Source organism: Triticum aestivum, chromosome 5B (genome assembly GCF_018294505.1).
Source record: "Triticum aestivum cultivar Chinese Spring chromosome 5B, IWGSC CS RefSeq v2.1, whole genome shotgun sequence".
NCBI classification, from domain to species: domain Eukaryota; kingdom Viridiplantae; phylum Streptophyta; class Magnoliopsida; order Poales; family Poaceae; genus Triticum; species Triticum aestivum.
The window spans coordinates 6448272-6464871 of NC_057807.1; the positions used below are offsets into that span (position 1 = coordinate 6448272).

Below are 16600 nucleotides of genomic sequence, written 5' to 3' on the forward strand. Positions count from 1 at the left end.
TGGTCTTATCTTCAATAATTAATTATTCCTAAAAACGTGGTGAGACATATTATGCTAAGAGATCACCTCTTGTCTTTTCTTAAATAAGAGAAGACAAGCCCTTTCTTATGATTTCTCTCTCCTCCACCTCATCATTTATCCTACGTGGCATTGCTAAGATAGAATCATTGTACATGCCCTTAGTTATATGTTTCCTTTGCAAGGGACATAGACTTATTTGCACAGACTGGCTTTTATCGGATTCATGTTATGGACAAAGTTAATACGGAGTACTAAAAGGTTGTATGTCTTGTAAGCACAAAGACAAGCATATCACTTTGTTTTTCTTTTTGCATGATCGGGAAAAGAAAAAGGAAACGAAGACAAATCGTTTAAAATGAAGGGAATAAATAGACTGTAAGGAGAAATGAATTCACAAAGGGGTATTGCATCATAATTCAAAGGCACCATTCCACAAAAGTCCTCTCGTTCTCCAACTCTTTAATGTAGGCAGATGTTAAAAGTCCCCTCGTTCTCCCATCTACACTAAAGGGAGGAGAAGGAGCAGCCAAGGGGGATGGAGAAGGGCCTGTTAGTCTCTAGTACTGAATAGTACTACACATCGTCTTCGGCCAAGGCCGCCGGGGGACGATGAGATGGATGGATGACCGGTGGGGCCCATGTGGCAGTTTCTCCGTGAATAAAAGCAACCCTTCGAATTTGTTTCCCTCCATTTCGAATTTATTCAAGTCTTATATTTGAAACCCCGTATATTTTACTACTAGTATAAATATATAAAAACTGTAATACCACTATATCAAAATTATACATGATAGAAATACATGTTTTATGATCACCATGAATCTGAAGTTGATGAGAAGAACTTTATATTGTGACGTTGATATGGTTTTTCTATAGCATTAGCCAACTTAAATGATAGATTTGACTCGGAGCACGGTTATGCTTTAACTAATCTGGAATGGAGGAAAATAATAGGTATAAGCAATGCACTGTGGCGCGGCTAGCTACCCTACCCTCACCCTCTAAGTGAGAACATCCGATTCTCCCTGACTGACTCAGTTATGCACGCGATGCACGCAGGCACATTTTAGATCTTAAAATATTAATTTAGAAAAATACCTAGACGGTAGATAATAATGGCATCTAACATGTCATAAAACTTCAGATAAGAATTCATTGCAGAAGCCACCGAGAGGAAAAAAAATAGACAAACCTGACACCAAGTTGGTATTCAAATCTAGTCCACCATCGCGGCTAAATAAGTAATAGCCATGCCATTCTTCTCTAACTAAAAACGAGCCATGCTAGATTTCCACTTTTGAGTTATTCAAATAAAACAAAATTTATACGTAAATCACCATGACAACATGTATTCTACTCCCCTCCGTCCCATGATATAAGAACGTTTTTCTTGTCGGGGCGAGTTTTTGGTGTCTAAGTGCTTCGGATTGATTTAGGGGCTCAACGACGGCGGCTGTGGCTCCACGACGATGGTCTCTAGGGGCAGGTGCACGGCGGCGCCGCGTCGTCGGCTCGTTCTGGCGCCGATCGTGGTCGTTCAACGGTCCAGGAACATTGATATTACACTTTTGTTATTATGTTGGGGTGCTTTGTATTTCCGGCGAACCGATGTAATTGATTCGAGCCTACCTGCCATGGCGTTTTCCTCGGAAGATTCTTTCTTTCTTTGAGAAAGAAAAGAAAGAATTCAAATTTGAACCGCGACGATGTCCTCCGGCCGTCCAGTGCACCGGGTGCAGCCCCTGCGCTGCGCTGTGCGTGCGGCGGCAGCCACTTTCCCCACCCTCCTCGCCTCGAACCAAACCAAACCCCATCGATTTTCCCCTCCCCCATTCGCAATTCCTTCCCTCCTCTCCTCTCCTCCGACCCGCGCGGCGACGCACCCACGCACGCAGATCGCGCCGCGGCGGCGCCGTCCGGCGGCTCCACTGCCAGGTGAGCCCATCGCCTCCTCCATCTCCCTCCGCGCATAGGGCCGGCCGGTGCGGGCCGGCGGGCAGGCCAGAGCAGCTCCGGTAGCGCGCCCTAGCGGAGCGAGCGGGGCAGCTGCCTGCCGGCGCACGCACGCACGCGCGCCCCCGCGGGAGGCAGGCGGGGGCGGCAGTCCCTTGGCGCCAGGCATTTCCCTAGGCGCGTGGTCGAGCAGCAGCAGCAGCAGCAGCGTGACATTTCCGTTGGTTTCCTTCCGCAGGAGCTCCGAGGGCGGACGCGAGCTCGACGCGCGCGCAGGCGGGGTGCTTCGCGGCCGCGCCTTCCTCCCCCTCGATTCCCCTCCCGCCAAATCCGAGGTTTTTTTCCCGCCCCTAATTCCCAATCTGCTTCCTCTTTAACACCAATGTTGGGCAGAGGCGGTTTGGCATCTAAATGTGGTTACGTTTTGGGCAGAGGGTGTTTTTTTTCTTTGGTATGTTGCATTAGGGATGGATGGACAACAAGACAAACATGCTAGTAGTAATTTGTTCGGCTGTGGCATGTATGCTTATATCTCCATGGATGATGGCATTAGTGAGCGGTTATTGCGTAGAATGCCCCAACAAAATTACATTTTGTAGTATGTTGCGTTGTGGATGGGCAACAAAACTATATGGCAACAGTGATGGGATGACAAGGGATTAATCTCGAGGATCAAATATGGAAGGACGACACTATCTGTCTGAACATGCTTAGGTTTAGAACTGGAAGAGCACCTTCCTTCCAATTCTGTCGGCTCTTTAGCCTTTAGGGACCGCAAGCTGCTTGAGGACGGGCAATTTTGGTAGGTGCGGTGAAGTCGTTAGCCGTTATTTCAAAGGAGTCACTCATGCCATTGGTGAGCTTTCGTGTTGGCCTTATTAGGAAAGCCTTCGCTGGAGACCCCAACCAAAATACAAGGGAGCCACCGGTGGGACCCATACTTTTTAAGGTGTCGGATTGAGTGACAAATACACCTTTTCATTCTGTGACCTTGAATGTGTTGCACACTCTTTTCGTGTCGGAAGGAACCTTCACGCTGAAGTGTTTTCCAGTGTGTACATGTTCCAGGCGAATGTGCAGGCTTGCCTCCCCACCTTAACCTTGTCAGGTTTAGTGCTGAATGTTGTATTTGAAATGGGAGTGCTCTCATAGAAGTATTTGAAATGGAACAGCTAGCTTTACTTCACGGCACCAAACTTTGAAAATTCGTCCTTCCAAAACTAGATGTCATTTGTGCACATCTGAATCTCCTGGAATGTCAAGTTAGGCAAAACAACCATGACCAGGTCGACATTCAACCAATTCCAGTCTAAATTACTCATCAAGCTTTGGTAATCATCCTAATTGTATAAACTGCTCGGAGCTGCTCTGACAAACAAGCAACAACAGTATCGAGCAGGAATGTTGGATGACGATAGCATCCGTGGGCACTTAGGGCTTGAGGCCTCCCTCAGCTTGACAAGTGACGATGTTGGGAAGGTTTTCATTGACTCTCCCGACTCCGACAATCTCACACTCGCTTTTATGTACAGCGTCTCTTTCTTCAACTTACATGGCCTAGTCAACATCCAACAATGGCGAGCTTGCAGAATCTTGCCGTGGGCACATAGTAGTCACCATGCAAGGATAGATTCTGGACGCTTGCCTAGTTCAGCAGGGCAATGCAAGCTTTCACTGTTGAGAACAATTAAGCAACTTCATAATTTTTTCATCATCTGATTTTGCAGAAGTTATAACTAATAAGATTCCAAGCAAATACACAATCTGTTATATAGTATATGGTGATGCATTTTAGTACTTAGGCATCCAATTATCTTAAAGCTAAACCTACATGCTTTGTCGATCATGTCGGCTAGCCAGTATAGGATGCACCTATTCTAACTTTATCGAGCTATCCATAGAACGGAACCACTTAGTAGAGTGACCAGAAAACACGGTACGTGTGACACTCATGGTTTGACCATATTCAAACATTATACGCACACTTTTTTGTGTCAATGCATGCACCTTACACACTTCTAGCTATCTGTCCATGCCAAGATCCCAATGTCCCCATCTTAACCATAAAGTGCCCTCAACAGCTGTCAAACACAGTTGAAATTAATCAACAGAAGTGCTGGTAATTACTAATTAGTCACAAGTTAACAGGAAGAGTATGACGCATGTCGATGATAAGATGGAAAGAGATTGAGTAGACACATCAAAAGCACAATGTTCTTTTTTGCATCTAAGAATTAACTACCACCTGGCCATCAATAATGTACGTCTGAGTGTTATTTCCTACCCTTTTGCTTTTATATTACAAATATGTCATTTAAATTAATCATGTGCCGCGTGCTGACTTTTATTCATGTTGTAATTGTAGCAAGGTATATGATCCTGGAACTTGTTAACTGATTCCTCATGGTATTTATATGTAGAAATGTGGGCGCAGACCATCAAAAGAACCTCTCTTTTGCACCTAAAGAACACCCTGTTAACTGAAATTACCATTCTGTTGCCCTTCTATTCGTTCGCTCCGCGTTTTCCTTTCCTTCACCCCATAAAGCGTGTGCCTATTTCTTATCCTGCCCCCACCCCACCCACCCTCGCCCCCACCCACCCTCATCCCCACCCTTCGTCCCACCCACCCTCACCCCACCCACACACCCCCTAAGCGGACACAGATCGAGCGATTTGTCCTCTCCTGAAGGCACATCACCGGGGTAAGGAGTGGCGCGGTGCCCCACCGGCAACCCGGTCAGCGCTAGCCCATGCTCCTAACGCCGATTCCCCCCTGCTGCCCCCTCTCTCCCAGATCCAGATCCAGATCCAGGTTATCCTTTCTTGCCGTTCTTCCGATTCGCTGCAGGAAACCCTAGTATATATTCTTCCTAAACTGCGGAGGAAATTTCAGCGGGTGTAGAAGAAAGTTAATTCCGCTGAGATTCTGGAAGGGAATGGGTGCTGCCAAATTGTTGTAGTGGAAAACGATTTATGGTTCATTTGGCCTGGGGTATCGATGTGTGAGTGCATTTATGTTTATGTTGTGTCTCGGCTGGAATAGAAGGAATGACAGGCTGTCTCTTGTTTGGAAGAAAATGAAGTAGATAGCAGTCCAGGGGAAAAGGAAGAGAAAGCTAGGCTGTGCAACAACTGGAAAAATAGCAGTTTTGCTGCGTATACTTAGGTTAGGCTTGGTTGGGACTGTTTATTCAAATATAAAATGGTTAGAGTTAAGGGTGGAGATGGAGAACTTAACAGGCTCTTTTGATGGTAGAGCTAAATAGAAATATTTAATTGTATTTTGCAACAGTGGTTCTTTTCTTTGGTACATACTCCCCACCAAAAGAACTTTCCTTATATATAGCATTTCATGAAGATTGTGTATGTAAATGCATGTTTTATTCTGAAAAATATTGTTAGCCTTCCTGTTTACCTCTTTTTTATTCAGTTTTCCTTTGCATTTTTTATCCAAGAGCTACTGAAGAAAATTGGCTAATCTCAAGTAAATTGTGTTCCAGACTTTCAGGCAGTTCTGTGAGTTTCAATGTCTTCCACAAGAAAAGTGAGAAATGTAAACAAGCGCTATGCCAAAATTAATGAAGATTGGCCGGAAAAGGATGCAACAGTTGTACAGAAAAATAAAGTGCGAGTAAGTATCTGCACTCAGCAGTGTCTTGAATGTCTTAACTCAGCATTTGATTCATCTAAATTCCGCACATGTATAACAATATATGTAAAATGCTAACAATGGCAGCTCCAAATTACTCCCTCCGTTCCTAAATATTTGTCTTTCTAGAGATTTCAACAAGTGACTACATACGGTGCAAAATGAGTGAATCTACACTCTAAAATATGTCTATATACATCCGTATGTGGTAGTCCATTTGAAATCTCCAAAAAGACAAATATTTAGGAACGGAGGGAGTACATACCAGTGGTATGACTTGGACAAAAAAGTCAGTCAGCCTCTGGTTTCATTGGAGTTTTGGTGTTATCTGGGTTTTATTGTAATATGTGTGCTATGTTGCTTGCCATATGTTTTCAATGGTCACTTCTTCTGTATGATATGTACAATTGTGTGATGTTATTAAGATGCCTTATATTTCCTTGCGGAAGAAGTTTCAAGCATGGGTTGGGGATTGCTAATGCAGTAATGCATTTATCTGTTTTGTTTATTTAGATCACTGTGGGTTATATTATATCAATTACATTGTTGACCATTGATCAAAGAAACATTTATCTGCAGAAGAAGAAACTATCTGACCTTGGTTCTCAGTGGAGCAAAGATGAGTTGGAGCGCTTCTATGCAGCTTATAGAAAATATGGAAAAGATTGGAGGAAGGTTTGATCTCTACCCTCTTTATTGTACAGTGGTATTACTTTTATGGAAGAGTTAGAAATTTGTTATTTAGGCAACCACATACCATCTTTTCGTTGTACTGTCCTACATCAACATGATTACCTGAGAAATTCCTTATATCTAGCAGCAATGTGGTCCTGTGCACCTGGGTCGCTGCTCGGACTACATGTTTGTTATTTTTCTTTTTTATTGAGGGCCCTTTTATTAAATACATTATACATGTGGTTTACAAACAGGCAAAATAATTTTGGTAATCCATCAGGTCATGCTGTTATATCATGTACACAGTATATGAGAAGCTAATGCACCATATTATTATTATGCGTACATCATCCTCCCACCTACCGATAAGCAATAATATATTTTGTTAGATCCTTGCATTCCTTAAGAAAGTTCAACCGTGTGAGTTTCTAGTAGTGGCAGTGTTGTACCCACCTTGGATTCCCTCGGGACTGTTGACAGTGGGATTAGTCAGCTAAATGCCAAGAGTCAACTCAGCGCACACCCAAATCTGACTTGGCCGGCTTAGTCAAAATCCTACTCTGGCCAGCCAATCTTTTGGCTAACTGCATCTCTGGTCCTAAGAGGCCATCTCTGGTGTCTTGGGCAAGGATTAATAATATCTAGTTTGAGACCTCTATTCATATCACTGATGAAAAACAACTTGCAGGTGGCTGGTGCTGTCCATGATAGAACATCTGATATGGTGGAGGCTCTTTACAACATGAATAGGGTAAATCCCAGCTTTCCTTTGTATACGGTGTCTCTTCTGAATTGTCTGCACTTGATTCCACATCATGCACCACCTAGTTTCAACTTCTCAATCCCGATTAAAATTTGTGACATGAATTTGCTGTTATGATGCTCTGTTTCTTGTAGATCAGTGGGATAATCTCTAGCAAAGCAATACTTGAAATATCCATAGCATAAGATTCCATCTACTAATTGTCTATTTCATCTACCAAGATCTCGGATTCCATCCATTTCTTTTCCAACCATATCCCCCACCACGCACTGATGCATTCATGATAGGTCGGTCAAATAGATCGTATAAGTATTACAGTTCATTTTGCATGTGTCTGTCTTTCTTTTGCTGTTATTTTTGGTTATGCTGATAAATCGACCAAGCTTTGCTGCATGTCCAGGCATATTTGTCTCTTCCAGAGGGAACTGCTACTGCTGCAGGGTTGATAGCGATGATGACCGATCACTATAATATTCTGGTAAGGTTAAACTTGAATGGCTATAATATTCAAAAGCTTCTTCTGTACTGTAGTTTACCTGCAAATGTTATGGAAGTAGAACAAGAATTCCAGAAGTAGTGTATGAAATGTTATTTGACTCTTGATATATGCAAAAACTCTATCAAGTACAGATTCTGAGACCAAGAACTATTTATTGCACCTAATAATATAGTTGTACTGAAATGCCTAGGTGCTCCACTATTAAGATTGTAATAGTCATTTGTGTTGACTAGCTTAAGCTATTTAATGGTTTCCAGGCAGACTCCATTGCTTGTCCATCATTTATAGCAACATTTTTGAGGAATTACTTCAGCGTCATTAAGTGAAATGAATTTATCTCGTAAGAAGATTACAACACATAGGTGAATGGTGGACGTAGCACTTATGTTTTCATATGCGGCTCGAGCAGCTTTGTTTTACAGTTTAGAGAAGTTGTCTGTCAGTATGCTATATCATTTTATTGCGTTTATCAAGATTGTTTATGACTATGGACATCTGTTCTGAACTGTAGGATGGGAGTAACAGTGATCATGAGAGTAACGGTTCACCAAAAACTTCTAGGAAGCCACAGAAGCGTGGCCGTGCAAAGCTTCAGTCTGTGTCGAAGGCATCTGATACACGTTACCCTGATCTATTGCAATCTCAGCCTGCTTCATCGAGCTATGGATGCCTTTCTTTGTTGAAGAAGAAACGTTCTGGAGGTAATTTGAACATTGAAATCATAGAAGCATGTGTCCTTTTCTTTTCGTATTTCCTTTTAGTTTATCTTTCGGTAGAGTTTTGTCATTTGAATCTAATAAAGTTCTTATCTACTCCCTCCGTATCAAAATATAAGACGTTTTTGCAGTTCAAGTCTTATTTTGATACAGAGGTGGTACAAAGGAAAACACAAAACAGTTCACAATTTCATTCACTAAAAGTTTCTATGTGCAAATTCATTCTATGTTTTTTTTGAACTTAAATTCATTCTACGTTAGCATGCTAGTTACTGTAACAATTCACAATCTACAATGAAACTGAGCAGAAAACATTTCACAATCTACAAGAAACCTGTGTACCGTTTTATGTTTTCCTTTGTTATTTAATATATATGGATACCTCTATGTTTTGTCGTAAACTTCTAATTGACAGTATGTTATAGAAAATCAGCAACAACATACTAATTCTAGGCTAGAATTAGAAGCAAGCCTAATTCACTTGGGTGGGGGAGTGGATGTACAATCCCACAACCTGGGTTCAAGTCCTCACGGACATGAATTTGGGTTCTTGTTTAGTTGTGTCTAATGTTGGGCTTCCCCTACAGTTTTCTATCAAAAATCCTAAGTTAGAAATCTCTACTATCTTATGATCATAACAATTTTGGTGAAAGATCTCACAGGATTACAGTCATGATAGTATTATATATACTTTTCTTGGCATGTTTTCTAGCTTCAGTTTCTCTGGCAGGAGCTGAAGTCGGTTCAAACAATGGTGCACCTTTTACTTTCCTTGAACAAGAAAAACAGGATTGAGGTCTGAAACTTGTCTAGACTTGTTTGTAGGTAACAAGCCCCGTGCTGTTGGAAAAAGGACTCCACGAGTGCCTGTTGCAAGCATGTACCACCGAGATGACAAGGCAGGTCCATCAAATAGACAAGCAAAACCAGATGCTAATAATGGCGATGAAGAAGGTGCTCTAGCTGCTTTAGCTCTGGCGGAGGTCTGTCAAAGAGGCTCACCTCAGGTTTCTCAAACATCTGGAAGATCCAGTGGTCAATTGTTCCTGTCTCCTGGTAAAAGTATCGACAGAAAAGTAAGAACCCATAATCTCTTCTTCTTTATCTTTAGGTCACTCATCTCACAAAGTAATTGCATAATCAGATTTTCTGCATGATGCTTGCAGAATGCAGATTCAGAGATGGGAAGTTCAAAGATGCATGGATTTCAGGTAGACACTGATTATCCAGAAGGTAGCTTAGGAAGCAGGGAAGCAGAGACTGCGGACTATCCCAAAGATGCTTCCTATTTTCTGAATAACGAAGGTTCTGCGTCTGGCAAGTCTAAGCCAAAAGTGAAGAGGTCGCAAAAGAGAAGAAAGAAAGCTGCACACAAAACAGACGATCAATTCGAGGATGACAGAGAGGCTTGCAGTGGCACCGAAGAAGGGTGTAGTTCCAGAAAGGCCAAGGATATATCAGAATTGGATGTATTTGGAAGTAAAGGTTCATGGCCATCTAACAAATCAAACAAAAGAAGCCGCCAACTATTTTTTGGCGGTATGTGTGTGCTAACAATATCTTTTATTTTTGGGCAAAAGTAATTAAATTATTGAAATACAGTCACAGCATTATTTCTTCTAGGCTTCTAGCATGTGTGAAACTATCAGTATGGTGGTTTAAGGGGCTTGAGTCTCATCTTTTACAAAGCTGTGCAGTGCAGTATTTTCTCAACTACCGGATACAATATAGACATATCCTAACTGTCAAATGGCAATAGTATTCAGCAAGGTGGACAAAATGGTTGAGTTTCTTCTTATATGTGCAGCATTTTCTCGACCATGTGGTGAAAAATAAGTATGCCCTGTGCTGGCATTGTCTATCATCAGTTTTTATTTCATAATATTGATTGTCCTGTTGGGTTGTTGCATTCTGCAAAATAAACAGTCAATCTGCCTACAAACTTCCTGAGGAGGATAACTTGTTGGATTTCTTGCTTTGATATCGACAATAGCCCGAATGTTTGGTCCTGTTTGCCTGACTGGTCTTTGTTCTGCAGATGAATTGTCAGCTCTCGACGCGTTACATACATTAGCTGATATCTCTGTGAATATTCTACAACCTTCTTCTATCGCTGAATCTGGTTAGTCTTATCTATGGTGCTAATTTCAGATGTTGTGAGCTATACTTCCATTACTCGATTTTATCCATTATCATGCAACTTCGCTAATTATGTGGTAGAACCATGCAAATGCAATGCACAGTTTAGCAGAGTTCAGTACTTGGGTTGTTGCAATCAAATTAGTTTGCCAATCTCATTCCTGTTCACTATGTTTTTGCATGGAGATACAGAAAGTTTATACAGTCATAGGGATAAAGCTACGAGACAGTGCTGTATAATGGTTGAGTCAGAGTTGATTATCTACGAGCTCTAATCGTTTAAGAAGTTCTGTGTTAATTCCTTTCCACATAAGGGCTGTTTTTAGACCCTACAGCTCTAAACGTGCCTGCACCACTGTTGTTGCTTTATGTCTTTTGGAAGAAATGGATGCAATCAATGTTTCTGGGCAACGCTGTAGTTGTGCTCTGCCTTGGATATATACTCCAAACAAAGATTTGCTGTGCTGCGTTCAATCTGTTTTACGTGCAACACACTTCACTCAATTTGCCGGTTTCTATTTGCGACACAAGACTTTTACATACTGGGGATACTGCTCAATAATAAGCTTTGTAACTAAAGTGAACAAATTGTTTAACCAGGTCTACAGGTAGATTGCTTGTAAGTTCTAACCGTCACACTTTCATGTGAAAATCTCACAAAAGATATGGATAAAAAATGATATTGCAGAGTTGACTTTTGATTGATATGTTAATGTTCTGTGTTTGATTGTGCTACTGATACTGCCCCTAACTATTTTCCAGAATCATCGGCACAGTTTAAGGATGGAAGCAAAGACAATGAATCTGATGATAAGCCTAGTGTGCCTGCAGCAGTATCATTATTTGACAAAAAAGATAAGCCCAGAAAAACAAAAAAGATCAAAAGGCAGTCAGAAATTGCAAGCAACGAGGTGGTTACCAGGAAAAAAGCTAGACTTTCTAAAGATCACCATCATGACGGGAGTACTTCTGAAGTAAAGCAGGATGATTGTAAATGTGGTGTTAAAATGGAGAAAAAGAAAAGAAAGTCTTCCACATTGAAGGTATTTCCAAAACTATACCTGTTCAATATGACACAAGCCACAGTATTGTTAGTCTAAGCTGCTTATGATGTGCATATATTTTGTTGCTTTATGCACAGATCTCCAAAGATGAGAAGAATACACTAAAAGATAGTGAGAAGACCGAGGTGCGCTGTCCTTTTGTAGTCTTGTCTTTTCCTTTGGTTCCTGATAATCACTTCTCAAGTTCTCATCTATGTAAAATACTACGAACTTTCAGTTGATTCTTTTGCATTTAAGTCCATTGCATGATTGAAGCAAGGATTTAGTACCGCAGCCTCAGTAATTGCAGTTTTGTCCATTTGATTATATAACACAGAGAATATATTAGCATAATAATTGTCTCCGTGCCAAACATCTTCCGAAACCAGGCCGCATTGTGCAGATTTGTTTTAATCTTTTGGAAATATAGTTTCAGTCAACAAATCAGTCCAACGAGGAGATTGTTGTCTGTTTTTCATCTGTGACAGTAAGAGGCTGCCAAGATATGTTTTTGACAATGTCCTGCTGCAGATCCCTTAATCTAATTTCCACCACCATTCAGCAAGAAGAATAAAATTAGGCCTTCACAGATCCTTAATCCCTACACCTCCATTAACCTTGGGAAAAAGACAGCTTCTCCACCTTAGGAGATGATACCTTTTTGTTGTATGACCTTTTGTTTTAAAGAAAATTTCTCCTTCTCTTATCCATGTGGTAGATAGTTTTGATATATAGTAAAAGGGGTACTGCTAAGACGTACCTTAATCGAAGTGACTCTTTTGTTAGTGACAAAGTATCCCCCTTCCAAACATCCTGCCTTTTTGTAAATATTCTCTGGGTGATCTACTACCACTACAGTGACTCCCAACAAATTAAGAACCTCAGGCTTTGTGAAATTTGTTCTAAACCTGACATAGCCAAATTTACCTTTTCTTTTTCTCCTGTGTGTGTAAATGAATATAAAATTGCTTGTACATCTGCATTTGCTAGGCTTCTGCTGAAGAAGGGAAGGTATCTTCGAATAAAGGCAGGCATGCTCATGTTAGTCCAGTTTCAAAACAAAACAAGTCCAAAGCACAGGAAAGTTCTCCAGCACATGCTGATTTTGGAAAAGAAGCCATGGATGCGGTGGACACGACAGAAAATGCAATAACTCAGCAATCGGACTCGGCATCGAAGTCTAAAAGCCGGCGCAAGTTAGGCATTTTGAAAGCACTTGCTCCAGAGAGCAAGCCTGCTGAGGGCGCTGACGATTCGTGCGATAATGTTTCCTACCCAGTGAATAACGCTATTGAACTCAAGGTTTGATATTGTTTTATCAAGATAAATTTGCTGACCAATGCATCTCATCATTTGCAAGGTGTGAAAGTTACAACTTAAATTTACCCTGACCTGTTGCAGGACAAGCTCTCTCACTGCTTATCTTCACGTTTCCTCCGGAGATGGTGCATGTCTGAGTGGTTCTATAGTGCAATTGATTATCCATGGTTTGCGAAGAGTGAATTTGTGGAGTACTTGAATCATGTAAAGCTGGGTCATGTACCAAGGCTGACTCGTGTCGAGTGGGGTGTTATAAGGAGGTCTGTTATCTTCAGTTGCCTTGTTTGCTTTTGCTTCGTTTGTTTTTCTGAGTCTACTGTTTTGCAGTTCTCTTGGAAAGCCACGTCGATTGTCAAAGCAGTTTTTACAAGAGGAGAGGGAAAAGCTTTCTCAGTATCGCGAGTCAGTCAGACAACACTATGCTGAGCTTCAGTCTGGTGTTCGAGAAGGTCTACCAACTGATCTTGCTCGGCCCTTAGCAGTTGGGCAGCGCGTTATAGCCTGTCATCCCAAAACAAGAGAACTTCATGATGGGAGTGTTTTGACTGTCGACCGTAATCGCTGTCGGGTTCAATTTGATCGTCCGGAGCTGGGTGTTGAGTTTGTGATGGTAAGTTGGTAACCAATGTCTATCAAGTTTCTTTTTATCATTTTGGTGGTATGTTTTATTTTATATCTTCTGGTTTAAAACATTTCCTGTCGTATGTTTTGATTTCTTGGATATGTTTCGCAATGCATGATTTCAGTAAACCCATTCTCTTACTTTGGTAGTGATGTATGGCTGTGTGGATGAACCAAAAGGCTAGGGGAGCAAGTATTTAATGCTGAACTGAGAAACTAGGAGAATACATTTTTGTAATGCTTCACTCTTTACATTTGAGTATGCTTAGACCAAGTACACCCCTGTCTTTGCTTTGAAGACTGTTTGGCATTGCTTTTGGGTGCTGTCAATTTTATTTTATTTTGCTGGGGATCTTTAGCAATTGCTTAGTCATAAAGTCACAAAGAAGTTTTGGTTTGGACATCCACATTGTGTCCAGAACACAATTTCAACCACAAGTTTATACTGTATTATATTTGTAAATGTTTAAAAAAATTATAGTATGGCAAGCGTATTCTTTCTAGACAATAATCTACCAATATTTATTCTTATGTCCAATCTAAATTATCATAAACGGATCATTGATCAAAGGTAAATAATTTGACCGCACATTCTAGGACAATGCCTATCAATGTGTGGAGTACACATTCTGTGTTTTGGCTACTATGTGAATTGCATTCCTTGCATCCAGGGAAGGGGCATGCTTATGGAAGAATTTTCTATGAGTGACTCAGTGCCAAATGATTCTTTTTTGTTTCTGTTGGAATATAATAAGAAACACCGATGTAAAGATGAAATATGTGGCATGTCAAATAGGTTGCTGTTGCTGACCCAAACAAGGTTATTGCTGACGAAATTGTTACTTTGCAGGATATTGATTGTATGCCGTTACACCCACTGGAAAATTTCCCCGAGTCTCTCAGACGCCAAAATATCGTGAATAAATACTACAGCAGCTTCTCAGAAGTAAAGTTCGAGGATCGGTCCAAAGAGTATGGTGGTGGAGGTGCACCAAGGTTCATAGCAAATGTGAGTTTTCACAGTGCTGGTGCAACTGTCACCCCATAAGTATTTAAATGAAGTAACCCCATAAGTATTTAAATGAAGCAAGCTACTATAATCTGTATACTCAGTGTTTAACTGTTCCCTCGCAGGGGGATGCATTCGATTCGACTGCACAGGCCAAAACCACAGCAAACGAGGCTACAGTCGCTGCACATCAGGCAATGTACGGCCAGCCATGTACGCTGTCACAGATTCAGGAAAGAGAAGCAGATATAAGGGCTCTTGCTGAACTATCGCGTGCTCTTGATAAGAAGGCAAGCTTGTGTTTGTGGAATTTTCTCTAATGCTTTGGGATTTTTACTCGACTCAAGTGTCCAGCTGTATTTACGTTTTGAACTATATAATCTTTTGTAGGAAGCCTTACTGGTAGAGTTGAGGCACATGAACGAAGAAGTGTCTGGAAAGCAAAAGGATGGGGAAATTATTAGAGATTTGGAGCACTTCAGGAAGCAATACGCCATGGTTCTTGTACAGCTGAGAGATTCGAATGATCATGTAATTAATTCCCAGCTCTACATGTTACTTGCAGTGGCTCCGTTTGTGAATTCTATGCACTTACAATATGTTTTCATACTCAGGTGGCTTCAGCCTTGCTTTGTCTGCGGCAACGGAACACATTTCATGGGCAGCCAACGCAGTCATATCCTAATAAATCCACGGAAAATGGTGGAGCTTTTAACAGAACACCAGACCCATCCAGTAACCTTTTTGGTTATATTAATCAGGAGTCTGGATCCCAAGTGATGGAAATTATTGAGACTTCAAGGTCCAAAGCTAAAACGATGGTTGATGTCGCTGTTCAGGTTAGACAGTCACAGTTGTATTTCTGTCAGTTTCATGTTATGCCACCCAGTCCAGGAGTCCTTGATGTTCTGAATATAATATATTCATGCCTTTATATACTTCGATTGATCACCATCAGCATCCTGTAAAGATCAGTTCCGCTGCATGGTAATAATCATAAGTATACGTGTTATCAGAACGCAGGAAAGTAAACTCTTTTCAACCTGCTGAGCAACCTGTATTCAAATTGGTCATCGAAGAGTAAATATTTTGCAAATGGTAGAATATGTGAAACTGAAAGTGAAGATGTACGTACGCTGCAAAGACAACCAATTATTTAATACCTAACAATCATATTTGTTAAGTTCAGTCCTTGAGGGAAGTAAAGATGCAGAATTAGTTTCATTACTCATCAGCGCATCTTCTTTTTCGTGTGTGCACTCCATGCTCTGTAGTCTGCTTTACCCGCATAGTTAGTTATGTTTAGTGTTGGATACATTGAGCATTCGGCTTGTATAGTTGTCCAATGTCCTATTTTATTCTGTCTTTGCAATTTCTGAAGGACAAGTCTGTGCTTTGTTTTAATTAATGTTCATGTTTGCTCGGTGTTTTTTTTTCTGCCTATCCAGGCAATGTGTAAAGTAAGCGAAGGAGAGAACGCTTTTGCCAAGATAGGGGAAGCACTAGACAATCTGAACCTCCGTGGCACCGGCTCTGGTTCTAGCATACTAGGCATAAGGCGGATACCACCCGATTCGGGGCAGGCGAATTCAGATAACAGCGCCGCTGGCCGTTTCGACCCTGCTGCAGCAGCCAATAACATTTCCAGTCCAAGAGTACTGCCCAACGGCAGCGACTCCGATGCCCAGTTCCCGTCGGAGCTGATTTCGTCCTGTGTAGCGACCATCCTCATGATTCAGGCAAGTGAATCATCCATTCTCGAGAATTCTTCAGGTCATCTTACGAAATCTAACAAATTTAACGGGTCATCGTTTGGATTCCATCAGAACTGCACGGAGAAGCAGTACCACCCCGCGGAGGTGGCGCACATCCTCGACTCGGCGCTGTCGCGGCTGCAGCCGTGCAGCTCGCAGAACGTGCCCATCTTCAGGGAGATCGAGATGTGCATGGGTATCATCAAGAACCAGATGCTGGCGCTGATACCCACCCCTAGTGGCTAAGATAGCTAGTGTCATGCATGGGTATCAAAGACTCTTTTTCTTTTGTTATCTATATATACATATAATATGTAGGGAAAAGGAAAACTTGACAATGGTATGTGGCTTGTGCTCTTGAGCTTACAACACTCTGTCTGTACTCTGTACAAGGTGCATCTTATTAGTATTATATTATTATTATTATTATTATTA

At 41.4% G+C, this 16600-nt stretch overlaps 1 protein-coding gene across 5 annotated transcripts; it reads left to right on the forward strand.

Annotated features, from left to right (window-relative positions):
* Positions 1–1751: 1751 nt before the first annotated feature.
* On the forward strand, positions 1752–16600 carry LOC123110057 (protein ALWAYS EARLY 2). 5 transcript variants are annotated; one of them, XM_044530465.1, is made up of 21 exons: positions 1755–1956; positions 2213–2309; positions 5478–5608; positions 6206–6301; positions 6990–7052; positions 7465–7542; positions 8075–8264; positions 9093–9355; positions 9446–9818; positions 10318–10401; positions 11181–11461; positions 11560–11607; positions 12452–12763; positions 12863–13041; positions 13109–13391; positions 14253–14411; positions 14564–14701; positions 14802–14942; positions 15026–15250; positions 15860–16150; positions 16238–16600. In XM_044530465.1, exons 3-21 carry the CDS (start codon positions 5504–5506, stop codon positions 16409–16411), a joined length of 3483 nt encoding a protein of 1160 aa, XP_044386400.1. In that variant the 5' UTR covers positions 1755–1956; positions 2213–2309; positions 5478–5503; the 3' UTR covers positions 16412–16600. The 5 variants fall into 5 exon arrangements, with proteins under 5 accessions (XP_044386397.1, XP_044386400.1, XP_044386396.1 ...); XM_044530461.1 differs by having other exon boundaries at positions 1756–1956; positions 14537–14701; XM_044530462.1 differs by lacking the exon at positions 2213–2309 and having other exon boundaries at positions 1752–1956; positions 14537–14701.

Excerpts from the sequence above, each read along its gene's own strand:
- LOC123110057 (XM_044530462.1), top strand. The coding sequence starts at position 5,504 with ATGTCTTCCACAAGAAAAGTGAGAAATGTAAACAAGCGCTATGCCAAA. Across the intron at positions 14,943-15,025 it reads TGAGAGATTCGAATGATCAT|GTGGCTTCAGCCTTGCTTTG; the intron begins GTAATTAATTCC and ends TTTCATACTCAG. Across the intron at positions 16,151-16,237 it reads CGACCATCCTCATGATTCAG|AACTGCACGGAGAAGCAGTA; the intron begins GCAAGTGAATCA and ends GGATTCCATCAG.